The sequence below is a fragment of the Lemur catta genome, chromosome 1 (genome assembly GCF_020740605.2).
Source record: "Lemur catta isolate mLemCat1 chromosome 1, mLemCat1.pri, whole genome shotgun sequence".
NCBI lineage: Eukaryota > Metazoa > Chordata > Mammalia > Primates > Lemuridae > Lemur > Lemur catta.
Window position 1 is genome coordinate 237,097,098 of NC_059128.1, and position 23,373 is coordinate 237,120,470.

The 23,373-nt window shown below is 34.7% G+C and overlaps 1 protein-coding gene across 4 annotated transcripts in view; it reads left to right on the top strand.

The window, feature by feature from the left end:
- CBLB (Cbl proto-oncogene B) overlaps nucleotides 1-23,373 on the top strand; it is a 198,776-nt gene that overhangs the window by 125,891 nt on the left and 49,512 nt on the right. For all 4 annotated transcript variants that reach the window (XM_045540363.1, XM_045540365.1, XM_045540366.1 and 1 more), the window contains exon 10: nucleotides 7,657-7,860. In XM_045540363.1, coding sequence (XP_045396319.1) covers nucleotides 7,657-7,860 — 204 coding nt within the window. The remainder of the gene's footprint in view (nucleotides 1-7,656; nucleotides 7,861-23,373) is intronic.

Genomic DNA, 23,373 nt, shown 5'->3' on the forward strand with positions numbered 1-23,373 from the left:
GATATTAATATTTTGTATATGTCTCTGTAAGCTCTTACCTCATTATATTAATATTATAAATATTTATATATTTATCTGTTTCTCTCCTGGAATATGGATTACTTTACCTATTTTAGAATACCTCCCTGCTAGCATGATATCTACACATTGGAAGTTATTCAGTCAATACTTCTATTTAACGGAAAAAGAATAGATCTAAGGTTACATTAAATAAAAAGACAATATTGTAGATCTGTTGAAAGCCTTAAAATGTCTTAGTCCTATCCATGTTTTTCTCAGAAATATCTGTGATTTTTTTATTCAAGTATCAGAGAGTTTTTATCATTCTTAGTAGCTGAGAATGAGTCCTAAGAATTCTAAGCCTTACATCCATTTGTTCCATTCAGTAGTTATGGTGTGATTTCCTTAACTTTTCACATTCTGATTTTTTCCACTTAATTTTGAACCATGTTATTTTGCTTTTATTATTTGCAGTACTACCAGCACTAACCCAGAGTCAGACCAAGTTTCTCTTTATTGCTCTTTTAAACCAGGAAACATGCATAGTGATCCCTGGTTCAAATTTTCTCTACCCCTAAAGGAAGTTGTTTTAGGGTAAGATTTGAGAATTCTAAATTAATATTCCATAGTCTTTATGTCTCAATGGAAGTTTCAAATTTTGAACATTTTTACTTTTGGATAACCCAAATACTTCCACATTTACATATAGGTTTCACATTGTGGTGCTTCCTGCCAACCAGCAGATGTGTTTTGGGAATTTTCATGTTATTTTATAAACAGCAGTGTTTGGTGATCATTTAACAGATTATTTCAAAATGCCTCTGGTATTTACTAGAAATAAATGTTTTACAAAATTAATGTAGTTAAAACACAGAAAACATTATATATATAAAATCCTCACATCTGTAACTTTACTTAGGTGGTCACTGGACTTAACCTGGTTCATAGTGAATATGTGAATGAAAAGAACAGAATTACAAAACATTTCATAGCTCCGTAATATACTGTCAAACATTTGTATCTAAGCTAGTAGATATGATGAGATATATTCTGAGTATCTCTTTTTTAACTTTTTCCTTATTCGAAAATTTTACATAACTATTGTCCGTGCTTTCTGACTTAAACACAGTGTTTTTGTTTTGTATGCTTAAGTTTTCAAGCTTACTTGTGCACAAAGAGAATTTGTTATTTTGCTTCCCCTGACTGGTTTTTGGTGAAAGCAAACCTGGGTTATTTCAAATATCATTCTTCAAGATCTTAAATCCGTTCATATATACATTTATTTAGCAAATGTTCGTTGGACAGCCATTGTGTCCCAAACTCTGTAATCTCTGAGCTAAGGAGAACACTAAGACACAATCCCTAGCCTCGAGAAGTTAAAATTAAATCTGAACGTTTTATTGAGGGGCATGATATTAATAGTTACTTGAAATGAGTATCCTGTTATCCTTCAAATTTAATTATGTATGCTAGACATTTTTTGTTACTCTCTACTTCTTTGGTTGGACATGCCGATATGAAAATGATTTTAAAGGCTGCATGTCTGCCAAGAAACTATGATAAATCAGTCAGAGTCTAATAGGAAATATTAAACCCTGGCCATAAATCAAAATGTGTTCAGCATTTTTAGCAAGTCATTCTTCACCAATTTTTCCTTACATTTGATGCCCTACTTTGGTTTAATTGAAATTCATTAGAGACTTAAATTTTATGTAATTAACAGAAAACTTAAGAAATTCGGGGTAGCAGTGTCAGTTAGTTGTTACAGGCTGCAAGTGGTTACTCTTTAATTGGTGTCATAATGATCTATTAGTCATGCCTCAAAAGAGGTGTCAGATGCCTTTTTCTCCTTCTGAAACATCTGTGTTATTTAATATTTTAAATAAGCAAGCAAAGTTTGTCCAGGATACTAAATAAGATGAATAATCACCTTTCTAGAAGCATTCTTTGAAGCAGTATTACTCTGAGTGCAGCATTTCTCTTCTACCCTTAGCAATAAAACTTGGAGAGTTGTCTTTTACTTCCACATGTTAATGGGATAGGAACAAAATACCTTCTCAAGCTTGAACTTCTCCATATCTTCCTTTTTGTAGTGATGCATTATATAGCATTAATGCTGCAGTGTTACCACATGAGATGTAAAGTAAGGAATTGTTTTCATTCTATGTTCTTTCTAGCAGTCTGGAAAATGGCATCTGAGCTCCTGAATGGCACAAACTCTAAACTATATTTTTGAAATCTTCCTTCCAAAATAAAAATGGATATCTCTGTCAGTTGGCTATGCAGCATGTTTTGAACTACTGCCAAGGACTTTAAGTCAATTAAAAGTAAAATTAATTTTCCCGTGATTATTCTTCCTGCATATTTTTTGAAATGATTTAAATTCACAGAAGTCAACAGATGAAAACTAGTAAGCTGTAATTTTAATATGACATGATTAAAGAGATTTATAAATGTTCCATATAGAGAGAGTATTGTTGGGAAAAACGTGTAGTTGTGTAAGAGAGGTGAGCAACAAGCTCAACTGATCACATTAAAGGCCATGAGAAATAATCCTTTATTGTATCTTCCTTCAAAGGTAACCAACCTTCAGATTTCTAGCTTCAGTGAAATAACTTTAGTACTATAAGTAAGAAAATAATGTTCGCCTTTAAGAATGTTTTAAATTGATACTTTTGTCTTTAATTACATAGTGTCTCTTTTTGTGTAAATGGGATAAGATGTTGGGACTTACCTTTCATGTTGGGAGTAATGCAGAAGCTGCTAGAGTTGTCCAGAAATATTGCAGTGATGTCATGAACTAGAGGGATGCACTAGGAATGAAAAGAAGGTGACAGATATGAGAAAATAAAGTCTTGTAGACAAAGTGATTGACTCTTGAGTCCATTGACCAAATTAGAAAGATGCTCATTGTATTGTGATGTGCCTGGACAGGAACAGATATTAACACTTCAGAAAAATTTCATCTGACTCTGACATGAACCTTTTTATAGGTGTTTTATAGTTGATGCCATTAAACAGATAAACTCACGAAATTCATGAATTAAAATTTCAGATTGGATTCAAGCAACAAATATTTAAAAGAGAAAAGCTCTGTGTAAAAATATATCCCTAGGAATTCTGTAATTACTCACACAAGTTTTATTTCTTATTAAAGAGCTAAAACTTTTCAATTAGAGTAAGCAGAACATTCACTGATTATAGTATTTCTTTAATTTTGAAACTTGTAATTAGAGCAAAATGGTTTAAGTTTTTTTCCATTTATGAATTAGTAACGAAAAGCAATTGTTAAACTTCATTTGAACCTAGTTTATGAATCTGAGATTGAAGAACCACTGGATCCTGATACGGTAGTGTAGTTTGAAATGATTAGGCTCTTGAAACAGGCCACCTTGTTGTGATTTCCTGTTTAGTACTATTTAGCTGTGTGACCTTCATCAAAATAAGTAAACCCTCAATTTTCTTATTAGTAACATGGGAACAATAATTGTATCTACCTCATAGGATTAAATGAGTTAATATTAGTGTTACAACAGTGCCTAGGATTTTAGTTATTATTATCATTAATAATATAGTAAATAATAACTTTGAATTAATTTATCTCACCTAATCTTAGGGACATCTTTGTCCTTTAAAATGTATGTTATTTCATTATTCTCTGTAAATAAGATTCAGTGAATTGTCCAGTGTCACACAATTATAATTGGTGGACGTGGAAGTCTAATCTAAGTGTTCTAATTCAGAATGTCTGTGCCTAATTCAGAATGTCTGTGCTCCTTTCTGATTCATTGTGCATGTTTTTGTGGGCCTCCCAAATCCAAACTAGAGGACACTGGTTTTCCCTTGTCCATCATAAAAAAACACCAGAATCAAATATCTTTCCCACTCTGGGGCATTTCATGAAAAATTATTATTAACTGTCCTCCTTTAATCATTCATTCATTCAACCAAAAGTTACTGAGATTCTGTGGGAGGTACTGTGCTCTGGAAATGCTTAATATGGACCCAACCTATTCTTGGTTTATTTATTTATTTATTTATTTATAATTATTCCAAATATAATTGCCGTGTTAAAAAAATTGTGCTAACTTCTAAGATACATGAAATACAGCAAGGCAATGTAAATTATAAATTACTGATAAATAAAAAATTATACCTACACATACAGTAAAAATATAAAATGTATTCCAGGTGAGACTTATGAGGTCCTATGTATTCCTAGGGGCCTTCAGTGTATATTGTATATGTGGGAAGGCACAGAGTGATTGACCTTAAGTCAAAATGTGTCTGTAATAATTATTCTGAAAACAAATAAATTGTTTTTTATATGTATACATATACAATGCTTATCTTAAAAATATTTAAAAGAAAGTATTTTAAGATTTATTATGTCCATCTTAATAATATTTGAACAGAATATAGAAGGTGATTAATAAATCATGGTGATGATGAAGACGGTGATGAGGTAGTACTGTGATTATTCAAATTTTTACATTGGGTTTTTGTGGGGAATAGGGTACTTGTTATATGAAGATGAAAAATTTTTCTATTTTTTGTCAATGTTTACTTATTCTGAGTTTCCCTAAAGTTATATGTAATATCATGTAACTTGTATTAATGTTGAGATTTGAGTCTGCATTATTTTACTGTATCATGAATGTTTTACATAATTAAGTTTCATCTGTGTAGTATTCACTGATAACTTCTGTATCCTTTGCTTTGAAGATATTTCTTATTTGAGGAAGTGAAACCTACTGAGTCAATTAGAAGAGATGGAGTCCTGCCTGAGGCCTTCCTCTTAACATTCACAGAAAGTAAAAATGTTGGGGACTAGAAAAGGAGTTATTTATTGGTCTTTCTTATTGATTGACACATATTCTTTGATTTTGCACTAAGTAACATTAAGAAATGTTATTGTAATTATTGAGGCACGATCCTGATGAGTTATATGTCTGTTGAAGTCATTCTTCATGTTTATTCAACCATCTGACATAAACTAGGGCAGAGTAACCAAAGTTGCATTTGAGACTTTATGGTTAAACTGAATTTGCATATGGCAGCAGTCCATTTATAAATAAAGAGTGATTGATAAAGTCATATTAGAGTAAGTATCACTAAAGAGGCACATTCAGTGTGATCTGTGTTTACAAATCAAAATGAATGTTCATTGCAGCTGGTTTGTTGATCTGGCAAGTAATATAAACTCTCAACAGATAAAGCTGAACAGAAAATACCTTTTTGTGATATCTTCTCTTACAATAGCTACTCTAACATATATCAGTAATTTATATAACATTAAATTTTCAGGTACGAGGAATAGAGAAAAATCTAAATTCAGTTTTGAATTAACTGTTTCCTAGTCTTGTACTATCAAGATCTTATTGTTGCTTTTCACCTCCTCCCCCTTCCAAACTCAATCTTTTCAGTTACACCTCATGAGGAAATGGATCATAGGAACTAGAAGTCATTCTTAACCAAAGCAATACGTAAGCTGACCATGGAGGTTCCAAGAGAAACCTCTGTAGCCTAATACAGTAGCTTACACATTCTAGCCACTGTACTGAAAAATAATACAACTTTCATGATTTCAATTGAGTAGAATAATTTTTAGTTGTGATAATTGTAGTTAGGTCTTTAAAAGATTTTCTGTTTTCAGTTATACATATTAAAATATTTACAGATGAATTTATGTAATGTGTAGGAGGTGCTTCAATATATTACAAGGGTAGAGAGAGCAAATGAAGGTATAGATTAAACTGAACTGGGTGTGAATTGATGTTGAAGTTTGATGATAGAAGCATAGAAATTAATTATACTTTTTCTTCTAATTTTGTATATATTTGAAATATTCTATTGTAGGTTTTTAAATGCACGAGTAAATGAAGTATCCGCTTAGAGCTCAGAGAACTGCTTTTCAGACTTCATGCATTAAAAACAGAACATCAGCTCTTTCATAGCTTGCTCTTATATAATAGAACTACCTTTTCGAAATTGTATTATGTAGATCTGTAAGAAAATTCTATAGATATACAATATGATTCCCTTTTGACTTATATAAGAAGGAGATTTTTCCTGGATGATAACATATATTGAATATGCTTTTAAATTTAATATTCTTGTTATCAAAATATAGGAAATTTAGCTTTTCTTAAATATTTACTCCTGTGTTAAAAATTATCAATGTGAGGATGTTATTGAAAATAGAGAGCAGTTAAGTCTTAGCTTTATCATCTGTGAAATGTTAGAGCAAATATTTGAGGTGTTTTTAAGCCCACCCAGACCTGAACATGTGTGGTAGTAAACATCAGAGGATTCTGTATTGACATGTAGTGTTTCTTTACACTACCTTAGTTCAACAATTTTACTGTTCCAAGTTTCTTTTCTTTTTTTTTTTGACAATTTGTTTAGCAAAGGAGATACTCAATTTTTTAGTCTGAGTGAAGTTTTAGAAAGAATAAACTACATATCAAAGAATCTGCCACAAAGTAAATGCTCAATAGTTGTCTAGTGAGAGGAGAGTGAGAGAATTATTCCATCACTGATCCAAGCACCACTATGGGGCGTGTAGATCACTAATTTCCCATTAAACCAGTGGATAGTACAGTCCTGAGTTAAGTACTGAATGATTTTTTAAAATGTTCTGCATTCCTTGTCTCATCTCTAAAATGGTGCTAATTCATCCTATTTCTTCCTTAAAATGATGCTGTGATTTTGACTGTTTTTAAAATAACATGCTACTAAAGCCAGAGAATGGTGCAAAAACAAAAATAGGGTGATGGCTGTCATGTACCATCTATCTCTAGAAGGCAGTGTTATCTGCAGGGTGAGAAGATAGTCTTATGCTCTTTCCCTACCAATGGTGAATTTTTACTGTAATTAGTTTTGAGAAATGAACTTGAGAGAATTAGAACAAAACCTCTAATAATTACCAGCAAATGCATTTCCAGCCCAAAAGTACTTGCAAAAATCTTTTTGTAGTATCTAGTTTGAAAGCAAGATAAGGGGCAAAAACTTAATATGTCACAGAGTATTATATTCCAAATGAGCTGTGTCAGAATGATAAGCTTTCAGGACAGATGATGGTTTCTGAATATAAATTCATATACTCTACTTTTTCCTACTAATTGCATATAAATCAAGATTTTTAAATATGGAGGCAGTTAAAACGGAAATATTTAGCCATAGTTAAATATGCATAGAAACTTTTCCAAAATGAGTTTTGAAATGGATTGTTCTCATTGATACTACTGCTTTATTTATTATGAATTTTTACCAAAATGAACTTTTTACAGAATGTTTAATTAGCACTGCTGTCTTTTTGTAAAAAGGAATGTGATTCAATTTCCATTTTTCTGCATTACTCTAAAAACTTGATAAATTAGAATTATAAGTGAGCACTGAGGAAAATAAAGAGGTTCCTTTTGTTTGGCAAAAGAAAAAATAACTTTTTAAAAGAAATTTTTCTTCTTGGGAAATTTGAAATATTGAACATTTATATATTTTATTGGCTTCCTATTCTACTCTTGGTACCTCTTCAAGACAAATCTTCCCCTACCTCCTACCCCAAAACCTCTTTTTATAGTTGTAGAACATTGGCACTTCTCAGTACTGTTTGTTTAGGACAAAAACCAATCTGCATTTTCTGTGTTTCCTTAGGAGTCAGACGGGCAGGGCTGTCCCTTCTGCCGTTGTGAAATAAAAGGAACTGAGCCCATAATCGTGGACCCCTTTGACCCAAGAGATGAAGGCTCTAGGTGCTGCAGCATCATTGACCCCTTTGGCATGCCGATGCTTGATTTGGATGATGACGATGATCGCGAAGAATCCTTGATGATGAATCGGTTGGCAAATGTTCGAAAGGTAAAGCTAGAAAACACGGGTTTACTTAGAGTGTTGTGAGGACATGGAAAAGAAATAATGCTGTCACAAATGGAATATTTGGTTTGGGAAAAAAACACAAATACACGTTAGCCTGGGCCTACACAGGGTCAAGATCATCAATATCATTTCCTTCCATCTCCACATCTTGTCCCACTGGAAGGTCTTTGAGGCAATAACACACCTGAAGCCGTCATCTCCTATAATAGCAATGCCATCTTCTAGAATACTCCTAAAGGACTGCCTGAGGCTGTTTTATAGTTAATTTTATAAGTAGAAGGAGTACACTCTAAAATAACAATAAAAAGTATATTGTAGTAAATACATAAGCCAGTAACATAGTCATGTTTTATCATCACTGTATGTACTATACAACATTGTATGTGCTATATGTTTATGCAACTAGCAGTGCAGTTTGTTTATGCCAGCATAATACGTATATGTGATCATGCTTAGCACTACAATATTACAATGGCTGTGATGTCATTAGGCAATAGGAATTTTTCAGCTCACTTGTAATCTTACATCAACACCATCATATATGCAGTCTGTCACCAAAATGTCATTATGTGGGACATGAGTATAATGTTGACAGGCTGATAAAATCATAGACTAAAAGAGGACTAGACTCTATCCAGGGTATTCTCACTGGCTTTAAATTCATGATGAGAGGTGATTAAAGTGTTTGGGTAGAATTAAACATCAACTAATGCTGGCAGTAGCAAATCTATGGAGAAAAATTTAAGAAAGGGAACTATTAAATTTGGAAATAGTGAAACTGAACTTGAATAAAAATATTCTTTGTTGAAGTGTAGAAGTATCTGATAGAATTATTTTCTTTTTTTAATGTTTTTTATCTCAAAATATTAATTAAGGGGGTACAAGTGTTTTTGTTACAAGGATATGTTGTTTAATGCCAATGTCAAGGCTTTTGGTGTGTCCATCACCAGAATAGTGTTCATTGTACCCCATAGGTAAGGTTTTATCCCTCACTCACCCTCCTGCCCTCTCCCTTTCTTGGTTTCTCATGTCATTTATATTGCTTTGTGCCCACAAGTACCCATCTGTTTGCTCCTACTTATTAGTGAGAACATGTGGTATTTGGTTTTCCATTCCTGAGATACTTCACTTAGGATAATAGTCTCCAGTTCCATCCAAGTTGCTGTGAAAGACATTATTTCATTCCTTTTTATGGCTGAGTAGTACTCTATGGTATATATACACTACATTTTCTTTATCCACTCATGAATTGAAGGGCACTTAGGTTGATTCCTCTTCTTTTCTATTGTGAATTGTGCTGCGATATACATTGAGTGCAGTGTCTTTTTGATTAAATAACTTCATTTCCTTTGAGTAGATACCCAGCAGTGGGATTGCTAGATCTAATGGTAGGTCTACATTTATTTCTTTGAGGAATCCCCATACTGTTTTCCATAGAGGTTGTACTAATTTGCAGTCCCAACAACAGTGCAGTATTCCTTTCTCTCTGCATTCATGTCAGCATCTATTGTTATTTGACTTTTTAATAATGGCCATTCTGATAGGGGTAAGGTGGTATGTCATTGTAATTATAATTCCTATTTTCCTGATAATTAGTGATGTTGAGCCTTTTTTCAAATGTTTCTTGGCCATTTGTCTATCTCCTTTAGAAAAAATTGTGTTAGTGTCTTTTGCCCACTTTTTGATGGGGTTTTGATTTGTATGAATTCCTGTATATTCTGGACATCTGTCCTTTCTTGGATGTCTAGTTTGTGAAGATTGTCGCCTATTCTGTAGGTTGTCTATCACTCTGTTGATTATTTACTTTGCTGTGCAGAAGCTTTTTAATTTAATTGTCCCACTTTAAAAGTTTTTGTTGTTGCAGTATTTTCCTTTGAGCAATGTCTGAAAGAGTTTTTAGGTATGCCCTGCTCTGGTGAGGCAGCCAGGCAAGCAGCACTAGAGAGGGCTGGCAGGCAGGGTGCTCCGACTCTGAGCACCCTTGGTCTGCTGCAGGCTTTTAAGAGGAAAGGGGTAAGCCCCACTTTCTGTGGAAGCCTTAGTGTAGTGGACGTGCCAACAGAGGTGAAGCAGCCACTCCTGAGAGTCTTGGCTCAGTCATCCCTTGGGGCACCCATGCCAACTCAAGTGGGATCTTCCACTCGGCAGCAGTGAGTGGGGGAGGAGAGGACGAGGAGAAACGTCTGAATGGAGGCACTCTGGTGCGCTTTGTCCTTCTCCCCAGAAGGCACCCCACCTGAAATGTCCAAGCTCTGGGATCACACAGTTCTCCCAGGGACCACTTTACCTGTGGCCATTGCAGTCTGGGCAGATGTTGAGAAATGTTTGTATGGGGACCAATGACATGAAAACTGAAGGGCTGAAGCACCCTGGGGAGGACAAAGGCACACCATGGGTGAAGATGCAGTATGGCACCTGCCATCTCAGCTTCAGTCTGTGGTGAGTGGCAGTGACCCCGGAAGGCTGTCTGTCTGGCACTTTGTCTTCAGGAAGCTCCCAATTCACTCGCAACAGTAACTTTCGGGGTTGTGAGGATATAGAAGTTCTCTAGCAGCTCAGGAGCCTGCTGACACAGATGTGAGGGAATGAGAAACAAAACCCCCACCTACCCTTTCCACGGCACTCCAAGTTTCTTGGGGATTGATCTCTGCTGATATCTTGCTCATTCTTGTTCTGCTTTGCAACCTCTTCCTGTGGATCTCCAGTAGATTCTGGCACTTTTCCTTCTGAATTACATCTGAGCTATGTTTTTTTCATCTAAAACTTTTACTTCTTTCTGGGATGATCTGGTGACCAATGTCTCTGGTCAGCTATCTTGGCCCATCTTCCTCAGAATTACTGTCTTAACAGGAAATCCGTCATGATGTTTGGACTCTAAGAGGTCACATAAGATTTATCTTTGTGAATTTACCATAGTTGGGGTTTGCTCATCAATATTGTTGACTCAGAAAATTGACCTCATCAGTTCACTGAGAATGGATGCCACTGCCCAGTTGGAGTTTATATAACCGACTTTGCAAAAAAACTAATCAATGATCCAGAATGCCAATTGATTAATTTGCAGACCAGAAATATAGTGGTCAAGAGGGCTAGACTTATAGACATCAGGTTATTCTCTGTTTAGAAAGATATATGAAATTCAGATTACACTCCAAAACTTTGTGATCTCAAAATCAGTGACATGGGATTGAGTAGTATGGAATGATCTCCAAATATGGTGCCACTCTTCTTCCTGACTCAGCTGGACATGGCTAATCAGTCATGGCACTCCTCCCCACTGAGTTCACACTTGGCCTACACAGCCTTTTCAGCACAGCCCTAAAGATCATCCACTATGATTCATTAGATTTGTCAGTTAACATGAAACCTATTTGCCTTTTAGGTGGGGTGATAATAATGTGTAGTGGCATCATATTGTATTCACCATATGCATCTATCTCTGTAGTAGCAAAACACTTGTTACTGGTAACTAGATGAGGCATTTCTATGAGTTATCCCTTTTTCAGGGCTGTGTCTGAGTTTGCCTCTTAGAAAACTCCTGCATTTTCTTTGTTCCAGTGTTCCATGCTGACCAGACATTCCCTTAAGATATTTTCTGTACAAATATTACATATGAAGAGATACTAACGTCACCAATGACTATTTCCAAATTTTTCTTTTGCCTGGAGTGATTGTTAATCTTCACCACATGGTTTTTCATAAATTTCATAATTTGTCTCTCTGAGAAACTATACTTGATTTCACCCTTTAATTCCTACAACTACATTTAGATTTTATTAAGGTTATTATTAGGTTATTAAGTATCAAATGCCCGATTTCGTTAAGTACTAAGTTTGACAGTTGATATCTCTGACATTTCACTTTGACACTTCCTGTTTTATTTTTATTTTGAAGGTACATTCTTAGTCTTTCAAATGCATGCTTTGGCTTGCAATTATCCTTCAATTTTTTTTTTAGAGCAATTTCTGTGAAACCGTGGATAAGTAAAAAATTCATGTTATTCTCAAATATGTGTTCTGTCGTGGAAGCATTGCAGTGCAGACGGCTTGAAATATCAATGAAGTGTTTGGGAAGGATGTAGCTAATGAACACACAGTACATAGATGGTTTGAGAAGTTTCATTCTGGTGATTTTAATCTTTAAAATGAGCCATGTTGGCAACCTGAGACCAAGGTTGATAATGATGAGCTAAAAGCTGTAGTGGAAGCTAATCCATCTCAACTTATGCATGAATTAGTGGCAATGCTTAACATTACTATTCCAACAATACTGGACCATTTGAAACAAGTCAGCAAAATAAAGAAGCTGCATAGATGGGTACTGCATGAATTAAAAGAGTATCACAAGACCAAATGTCTTGAAGCTTACTTTTCTTTGGTGTCATGACATAAAGGTGATCCATTTCTATACCATATTGCTATGTGTGATGAAAAATGGATTCTTTCTGACAATCACAAGCCTTCGACATAATGGTTGGATAATCATGAAGTGCCGAAACACAGTCTAAAACCAAATATTCATTAAAAAAAGCTAACGATGTCTGTTTGGTGGTCCAGCGCTGATATTATCCACTACAGCTTCATGAAACCTTGTCAGTCGATTATAGTGGATGCCTACTGCAACCAATTGTATTAAATGATGAGGATGCTTGCCATTAAGCAGCTGAGATTGGTCAATAGAGACAGGCCAATCCTCTTGCAAGAAACCACTAGACCACATGTCACACAACCAACTACTTTTAACTTTAGGAAAACCTGGAATAAAGCACCAGTTCTGCTACAGCGTAGTACTGGGATCCTAGCCAAAATATTTAACCTCTTTATCTTTCAATTTCTTCCTTTGTAAAACAGGACAATAATAGTAGCTTCTCCATTGGGTGTTGTATGATCAATTGGAGCAGCATCAGGTCATGGAAATCATAAATGTTTACTATTTTATTACCAGTGTTAATTAAAATTAATAATACTATAACAAATATTCTAGGATACTTTCAATAATCTGACTTAGTGGAAATCATATCATCACCATGCATGTGAGAAAGCTTCATATGGGTAGTTGGAGATATTGCTATGCAGGAGACATAACTTTGAATCACAGCTATAACCCTTTCAATACAACCAAGTGACATGACTAATCTGAGCCTCAATTCCTCATCTGAAAAGTGAGAAGAATGATACCTCCCCAAGTTGTTGGGAGAATAAAATAAATTATTAATATTGGTTTTATTGATTTATGACCTTTTTTCCTGCAAACTAAAGATGATTTTGCTTTTTAAATTGCATATAGTTAAATTTTACCTACAAAATTTCCTTGATTTCATATCTTGTCCTGTAAAATCAAAAATATTTACAATCTGGCCCTTTAAGGAAGAATTTGCAGCCCCAGGTCAGGGGGTAAGCATTTAAAGGATGTTTATTGAATGCATGGATAATAGGGAATGACAGAAAAGAATTTGATATGCATACAACAGCTCAAGTAGTTCACTTGACCTAGGTGGTAATGTTTTCTAGCTGTGAGGAAGACATTTCAATTTTTTTTTAATAAATGGGTTTTGTTCTTTCAGTGATCCATATCAGGGGGTAGAGCTTGGCCTTAAATGTAATTCTTTCAAGAATTTTTTGTACCTTACTGCTTGGGAAAAAACAAAACAAAACAGTATTTGCCTTCTAAGAGTTTGGAAAAAGTTGTGGTCTCAGCCTGCTTTCCATGGAATTAAGTTGAGGCCTGAGCCTCTTTTTAGTAGTGGCCCTGGCAACTGAAAGGAAACACTGTTAACACAAACCGGGTAGCAGAATGCTCCAAGGTTACTGGGATGGTTCTCTCTGATCTTTTCTCCCACTCCCCAGACCATGCATGTTTTGTGTTTCCTGGCACACTGGTGAGCTTTCTGTGAAGGGAGCTGAGAGATTTTTACATTGATATCTCTGTCATTTATCCCACAAGAAGAAGAATGATGCTCTCAGGCATTATTGCCCCAGAAATCATAGTTCAGTGTCTTATTTGACAGTAAGCAGCATCATTTAATATACAGTAAGCATTATACTTTCCTATGGTAGTTAGATGTTTTAGAAATTTAAGGAAGTTGTAATTATTTGTTTTTAAGTTGAATCATATTTCAATTAAATATCTTTATGTCCACTGATCTGCCTCTAGTCAATTAAACAGATTGTGAATTTTATAGCATTTCATAAATCTCTGCCACTTAATTTTCAATAAAATATAAATTTTGGTATAGAAACAAGCATCAATTCTTTCTGAATAATTGGGAAAAATATTGCTATGACAATACGTTCCTATAATACTTTATGTGTACTTCTATTTCATGAGTTACACTAAATTGTTTTATTCAGAGGACTGTTTTCATTAGAAGAAAACACTTAAGTGCAGGCACAATGCCTTATTTATTTTTGTGTTCCCTAGCACCTAAATGCAGTCAGTAAATATTTACTAAATGAACTAATAAATGCACAATGCACATGTGCACACACATGTACACATGTTCCGTGAGGGCAATGACATGATCTTATGCATCTTTTTATCTTCATTCCAATCTGAAGACTATATATGTGTGTGTGTGTGTGTGTGTATACACACATATACATATAAATATGTATAAATAACATCAAACTAATAGGTTTTATCCAGTTTTGTCTTACAGGAGCAGTTATAAACAAATATCTCATAGTTACTTTGACACAATAGCTCTTCTACCTGAATTTTCTTTCTCTCTGATTTTTTAATCATTCTGTTGCCTTCACTCACTCATTCGTTTTTAAAACATTTCTATCTCTCAGCTCCAAGAATGCCCATCAATTATTGTCCAGAGCAGAATGATTCCATTTTTTTTAACCTTTGAAATAGTCATCTCATCTTTCTTTTGTGAGTGGGTTGATGACTATATTGTGAAATTTTTTCTGCCTGTCTTAAGCATATTGCGTTCTTTAATTGAATAATGCTTCCATCATAGCATAGAGGACTGAGTTGATCATATATTCCTATTAACATGGTAATATCCCACAGCTGGAGTTTATATATATTAATATACAGAACACACAGAATATATTTTTATTATTTCTTTTATCATTAAGTACATTTAATAATATTAATCTTTAAAGAAGCAAATAGAATGTATAAGTCTATAATATATTAATATCGTGTAGGTTGCCTTCTTAGATAGAAGATGTTTTATGATTTTAACTAGAATATGTTTTAGATTTTACCTGAATCTGTGTCTTTGGCTGAGTTCTCCCACTATCAGATTTCCAGGATAATTGGATCTGATGTGAGCCATCAGAGGCAGTCCAGGGTGGGATTGGTAAGATCACAGCCTTCTCTCTGACTTCAATCAGATTGGAGCTGAAAAAAAAAAAAAAAAATAGTATCTGTTATTAATCAGAAATTTGCCTCATTTTGCCAAAGGTATGAGAGCAGTCTTAACAAATTTTAGCAGTTATATCAATTAAACATATTAATCACTAAACATATAAAATTACACACAAAATAAAATTTTCATACAAATAAAAATGTTGACAGAACTAGTGAATCAACTTAGATTAATCCCTTTGGTCTTAAACATTATATTTTCTTAAAACAATATTTAAAATCTTAGTGAATGGCCATATTAAAACAAAAATAGGTGTGACTAGAGGTAAAGGGAATTGTTCTTCTTTTAACTTTTTTACAGGTTATCCTAATTTTGCCTTAATCAATTAAAATATACATTGCTAAATAAAAAGTAACACGTCATCTAATAATTGCTTTTCCTAATAATAAGTGTGAGAAAGGCTCTGTAGTATTCCTAATCCTAAGGAAAGGACTTTATATGCAGATCACAGTGTTTATGCAGTTATTTTTAGGAGGATGTTGCTTTTTTATGTTTTTTATTTAAATCTCAACCACAGGGCTAAAGTCCATGTTGGAGCAGTAAGGACAAAAATTAAAAGAAAAGTGAAATATGAAAATAAAAGTAGACAATCAAAATATAGAATGTGCTTCTCAACTAGGGGCAGTTCTGCCTTCTGAGGGTATTCAGAAATATATGGGGACATTTTTGGTTTCCACAATGACTGAGGGGTCGGGGATGCTGTTGGCATTGTGTGGACAGGGCCAGAGATACTAAACATCCTTCAACCCTTGGGATGGCCTCACCCAAGAAGTTATTCTGACCACAGTGCCAGTAGTCCTTACCTCTCCCCTCATGCGATACTCAGGTAGATTCATAGATGACAGTAAACAATCTAAAGGCACAGGTTCATTGCTTGCCATTTAACTGAATTCTGTTTACTCATTTTCTTAAAGTTCCTCATGTAAAATATGGGTATTTGTTTTATTAGTATGTGATTAACAAAGGAAACAACTTCTTCATCCAATAGCTCTATGATATTATAGGGATTTTAGAAGGTATTCTTATGTATTCCTTAAAAATTGTTTAAATAATTGTACAGTAGGAGAAGCAACACTTGAACTCTTTTTTTTTTTTTTTATTTCAGCTCTTCATGGGGGTACAAAAGCTCAGGTTATATACATTGTCCGTGTCCCGCCCATCCCCCTGAGTCAGAGCCTCAAGTGTGTCCATTCTCCAGACATGTCCTGGCATAACACTTGAACTCTTGTATTCAGTTTTGGGTCCACCGCCTCTGGTAGACTGTCTGCCCCTTAAGGACAGGGGCCATCTTTTCCTTTCATTCTTAGAGTCTTGCATAGTGCCTGACACGCAGGCCCTAGAGAAAGGTTTTTTCCTGAAGGATCAGTAGAGATATTGTTCTTAACTATAGGATGCATAAGTAGAGCTATCCTCCTTGGAGTAAAACTACCTAGACTCATGTTCTAGTTTTGCTACTTAGTATCCATGTGCCCTGCATTATTTAACACACCCTGCTCCCCATGCCTCAGTTATCTGGTCTGTAAAACCATACCTCTTAGGGTTAAGATTAAAAGAGTTAATACACATAAAGCCATTGAACAGAGCTGGCACATGGTAAATGCGAAGTGTCAGTTGTTACCAATATTATTTTTTATATGTAGTGTTATTTAAGACTCAGGAAATATTGCTGTACTTCTTTTTTTTTTTTTTTTTTTTTTTTGAGGCAAAGTTTTGCTCTGTTGCCCGGGTTAGAGTGCCGTGGCGTCAGCCTAGCTCACAGCAACCTCAAACTCCTGGGCTCAAGTGATCCTCCTGCCTCAGCCTCCCAAGTAGCTGGGACTACAGGCATGCACCACCATGCCCGGCTAATATTTTCTATATATATTTTTAGTTGTTTGGCTAATTTCTGTCTATTTTTAGTGGAGGCGGGGTCTCGCTCTTGCTCGGGCTGGTCTTGAACTCCTGTCCTTGAGCAATCCTCCCGCCTCGGCCTCCCAGAGTGCTATGATTACAGGCATGAGCCACCGTGCCTGGCCTGTACTTCTAATAATTAAATCTCAGTATTTTTGTTAAGTGTTCTTATCATAAAAGGGTGTTGAATATTGTCAAATGCTTTTTCTGCATCTATTGAGAGGATCATATGGTCTTTATTTTTACTTCTATTTATGTGCTGAATTACGTTTATAGATTTTCGTATGTTGAACCACCCCTGCATCTCTGGGATGAAGCCTACTTGGTCGTGATGAATTATTTTTTTAATAAGCACTTGGATACGATTTGCTAGGATTTTATTGAGAATTTTTGCATCTATGTTCATGAGAGAAATTGGTCTGTAGTTTTCTTTTTTTGTTGCGTCCTTTCCTGGTTTTGGTATCAATGTTATATTGGCTTAGTAAAATGTGTTGGGGAGAATTCCATCCTTCTCGATATTGGAGAATAGTTTATGTAGGATGGGCACCAGTTCATCTTTGTATGTGTGGTAAAATTCGGGTGTGAACTCATCTGGACCAGGGCTTTTCTTTTGGGGAAAGTTTTTTATTGCTGTTTCAATTTCAGTTCTTGATATTGGTCTATTCAGGAATTCTATTTCTTCCTGATTGAGCTTGGGAAGGCTGTGTGTTTCTAAAAATTTGTCCATTTCCTCCTCATTTTCCAATTTGTGTGCATAAAGATTTTTGTAAAATTCATAGATGATGTCATGTATCTCTGTGGCATTGGTCATGATTTCTCCTTTCATGTTCCTGATAGAAGTTATTAGAGATTTTTCTTTTCTGCTCTTGGTTAGTCTAGCCAGTGGTGTGTCTATTTTGCTTATCTTTTCAAAGAACCAACTTTTTGTTTTATTAATTTCCCTTATGGTATTTTTGTTGTCCTTTTCATTTAATTCTGATTTGATCTTAATAATTTCTCGCCTTCTGCTGGGTTTGGGGTCAGTCTGTTCTTCTTTCTCCAGCTCTTTGAGTCTATTCATTAAGTTGTCTATTTGTAAGTTTTCTGTCTTTTTGAAATAGGCATTTATGGAAATGAATTTTCCTCTCAGGACTGCTTTAGCTGTGTCTCATAGATTTTGATAAGTTGTGTCTCCTTTATCATTTAATTCAAAGAATGTTTTGATTTCTAACTTGATTTCTGCCTTTACAAAATAGTTGTTCAGGAGAAGGTTGTTTAGCTTCCATGACTTTGAGTAGGAATGAGAGTTTCTGTTAGGGTTCATTATTACTTTTATTCCACTGTGATATGAGAAGATGCATGGTATGATTTCTATTTTTTTAAAATTTTTAAGACATGCTTTATGTCCTAGGATATGGTCAATCTTAGAGAATGTCCCGTGAGCTGATGAGAAGAATGTATATTCAGTGGATTTTGGGTAGAATGTCCTGTAGATGTCAGTCAGGCCCATTTGTTCTAGCATTCTATTTAAGTCTACTATTTCTTTGCTTATTTTCTGTTTGGAGGATCTGTCCTGTGCTGTCAGTGGGGTGTTAAAGTCTCAGCTATTACAGTATTGTTGTCTATCATTTGGTTCAGATCAAGTAGGGTTTGCTTTATGAATCTGGGTGCACCTAAGTTGGGTGCATATATATTAAGTATGGTTATGTCTTCTGTTGAGTTGTGCCTTTCACCAGTATGTAGTAACCGTCTTTGTCTTTTATTACTTTTGTTGGTTTAAAGACTAAGTTATTGGAAATTAAAACTGCCACACCAGCTTTCTTTTGGCTACCGTTTGCTTGAAATATCGATTTCCATCCTTTCATTTTCAGTCTAAATGAATCTTTGCAGGTTAGATGAGTTTCCTGAAGACAGCAGATACTTGGTTTGTGTTTTTTTATCCATTGGCTCAGTCTATGTCTCTTGAGTGGGGAATTCAGGCCATTGACATTTATTGAGAGAACTGATAAGTGGGACAGATTTCTGTTCATCTTGTTGGGTAGAACTTCATTGCTGTGTTTTCTCTCTTGAGCCATTGTGGTGGCTGGAATTTGATCTTTAGCTCTTGGGTGGTTTTACATTCGTGGGTCTTTGTTGTGCTGATCCGTGTGTAACTCTCTTTTGAGTACTTCTTGGAGGGGTGGTCTTGTCTTGTTTATCTGAGTCCTTGTTTATCTGAGAATGTCTTAACTTCTCCTTCATATAGAAAGCTTAGCTTAGCTGAGTACAAGATTCTAGCCTGGGCATTATTCTGTTTCAGAAGAGTGAGAATGGGGCCCCAACTTCTTCTTGCTTGTAAAGTTTCGGTTGAGAAATCTGGCATAATTCTAATGGGCTTCCCTTTGTATGTTACTTGTTTCTTTCTCCTTACAGCTCGAAGAAGGGTCTCTTTAGTGGATATTTTGGTTAGTCTGATGACTACGTGGCGTGGTGTTTTCCTATTTGCTATGAATCTCCCAGGGGTTCTTTGAGCTTCTTGAACCTGTATATATAGAGTTTTAGCAAGGCCTGGGAAATTTTCCTCTATTATGTCTTCAAATAGCTTATCCAGCCCTTGCTTATTATCTTCTTCACCCTCAGGGATGCCGATAACTCTCACATTAGGCTTCTTCACATAATCCCACATTTCTTGTAGACTCTGATCTTTTTTCTTATTTCTTTGCTCTATCTCTGTGACTGACTTATTTAATTGGAAAGAGTTATCTTCAATCTCTGAGATTCTTTCTTCTTCTGTTTGATCTACCCTGTTCTTGAGACTTTCCACTGTGTTTTATAGCTCCCTGAATAAATTCTTCATTTCTAGGAGTTCAGTTTCGTTTTTCTTCAATATTTCAATTTCCTTAGTGAATTTTTCTTCCAAATCCTGGATTTTTTCTTTTTGTGGTTTTTGTTGGTTATCCATTTTTTCTTGTATATTATTCAGCTTATTTATAATCCTAAATATCAGTATTTTTAAGATATCTATGGAAGATTTTTTTTTTTTTTTAGATACTGCTACCTATCATTCCATTTGGGAAGAATTAGATGCCAAAACTATATTGGTTTAGTAAGCAGTTTTGTATTTTTTTAAATAAATTAACCTCTATATAGTCATTTCATTGCAGGACTACATTAAAATAATTTACTATTAATCATATTTCATGTTTGAAACTCATAGAAAATGCAAAGTTACCAACATGTCAGCGGAAATACTATTTTGGGGATTAAATAATATAGATAAGCTTACAATGTTCTTATTTTCTGTGTGAGTAAATTGAAATGAAGTATTCTCTGAAGTAGAGTTAAGAACTACAGCAGTGATCCCCAACCTTTTCAGTATTGAGGACAGTTTTTCCGTGGACAAGGCTGGGGATGGGGGGGCGGGTGTGCAGAGCTCAGGCTGCGATGTGTAGCCCAGGCCCTGACAGGCCACACTGAGGCAGGCTCTGCTCCTAGCGGGCCGTGCACTGGTACTGGCCCTGGGCTTGGGAACCACAGAACGACAGTAACCAAATAGCAATTGCTTGTTCAAACCACCTTTACCTGGTATTTTGGGATCAATAAAGATTTCACGTGAAGGCATTTTTTTCAGTGACTGAAACTTACTCCTTTAATTCCCAGAATGTTCTTGTTTCTCAGCCATTTTTATGGAAATATTTCTGAATTATATGTCACCCTTTCCTGCCTTCTCAAAATTGGTTCTGCAGCTTAGTGAACCAAAGGACATAAGAAGCCACTATAGTCAACACAACATATTTCTGCGAGCTTATATTTTGCTAGAAGACTTAAGGATAGGTTGCATGAAGAGAGGGGAACCATAAATTTAAATTAAAATCACATATATATTTGCATCACGATGCAAAATTCATATAAACATTTAAAGTACAATAAGGTTATGAAGGCTGAGCACAGCCCACGAGATCACGCCCCTCCATAAGAGGCACTTCAAGGAGAAGCAGTATTGCTCTGTTAACAATGTTTAATATTTTAATAGAGCAGTGCCCTTGGGGTTATTCCCAAGTGTGACTGTTTGTATTACTTTAGAGTATGCCCTTTTGGAAGTTTTGTTGAGCACCTCCCTGCCAAACCTCAAAGAGAAATCACTCTTACTCTAGTCAATATTTTGTGGTATGTAGGTTTCTAACCATTTCCCTCTTCTTTATTGCTTCTAATTTGTAATATCTGAAAATTTCTGGAAGTTAGTAGTGGAACATAGACAATAATTCAACCTTTAAATTAGTGAACTTCATTTTACACACAGATTAAATATCTGTATTCTTAAGGAAGGTAGCAAGGTACCTACATTCTGTTCCTATAGGAAAAAATGCAACGGAATTTTCTCCTCCTACTTAGAGAACTTTTCTGTTTCCTTCTGAGTTTCTCTCTAAATTCTTATAGGTTGAGGCTTCTGGAAATACAACTGTGGATAAGGAGGAAGTTATTGTATTGCCCTTTTGCAACATTCTTCATATAACCTTTTGTTTTTTATCTGAAAGGAGCCAATGGTAGAGGTACTTCAAAATAGATAGCATAAGTTATTTATACTTAAACTATAAACTACATATGAATAGTTTATATTTAGCAAGTTTGAATGTAAGTGTAAACATTTCTCTAACGTATACCTTTTGAATAATATTCTGTTTAGGCTACTATTTTTAATGCTTTTTTTTTAAAGTTTACAAATTAAGATGAGAAAGTGAAATCCAAAAGAATGATAATAGCAAGTAAAATATACTTAAAATATGTTATTATATGTGATAAAAGTTTCATTGGTTAATTTCCATGCATTTAGGGAAGAACATTGACTCTCTGAGTCCTCATATCCTTATTATAATACGTGTATCTACCTTGTGGAAATCCATTAAGTAAAAATCTTGTTAGAAGTATTATAAAATTGACTTTGATTATCTCTGGGATGGTCAGAACTTTCATTTTATTAGTAATTGGAGAGGTTTTATCTTGTCCTGTTTTTATCATAGCTTGACTGTACTTGAAGATTTTTACCAAATGTTTTGCCATTTCTATAATAATGGATCTCATTAAAGCTTTTATAAAATCACTCTTTAAAGGTGTGGATACAATGAAGAGTGACTGAAATAGAACGAGTCCCCAATTATTATTGGTAATTGCTGAGTGCTGAGATGGGCTTTTGACTACTTTACTTTCTGAGCTTTTTCTGTAAGGATTTTGTGTTAAAATTGCCAATGTGGATTTCTCTATTCTTTATGGTAGTCATTAGCATCCCATTCTAAAAGCTAAAGAATTCTGTAAATTTTGTCAAAGAAATAAAGAATATTTATTCATTTCCAGAAGCAAAGAAAAATTGGTGAGTATGTAGACATAAAAGAATCTAATGTAGTCTTTAAATTTCTAGAGTGCCAGGATTCCAGTTTGTAAAAGATGTACTCATCAGCTACCAGTATTCAAGAATTTAAGAAAAATTGTTAGTTAGACAAACTTGCTAGTGTGATGATAATACAGGAAGGAATCAAGGCAGGCCAGCCTTTGGACTTTGAAAGAAGTTGAAACAAAAAAAAAAAATACAATTCATTCTAAAGTTATGGAAGCAAGCATAATACTAGAAAAATATGAAAATTACCTAAAATCAAGATGGAGTGGAATTATACTAATCAGTATCCTATAACTTGATGTTTCCAATCTTCCCAATTTTGCAGTTACCTTTATGTAAATGATTTTGGATATTGTACAGTGAATTCTGTACAATTAATTCTATAATTCTGTATCCACATTCTATTTCCTCTACTGTATTAATTTTTCCATAATTTTCTTATATTTCTTTTTCCTAAGTTAAGACTGGACAGAGAAACATGAAGCTGTGATAAAGAGAGGAACTCATTTAAATAGTGGCAAAAAGGACGTGTTCCTTTACTTAGTTACTCATTAGCAGATGAAAACTGGAAGAGCAGAAGTGAAATCTATACTATGAAAAAATTAGAAAACAAAAATTAAACTGGGAAAAAAATAGTGACAGCAGTTCTAACAGATAGACAGAGGTTCACTATCCTAGTATATAAGGAGCACATTTAAACCAACAAGGAGGAGATAAAAGGATATGATAGATATGGGGCCAAAGAACATAGAAAGCCAGTAACCCAAAGAGAAAATACACGTGTCCAACAAATATTGAAATCTTTTTTCTAATTATTTGTCAAAGACGGGCAAATTTAAACATTGATGTGGACCAGTAAGATGCCAATCAAGTA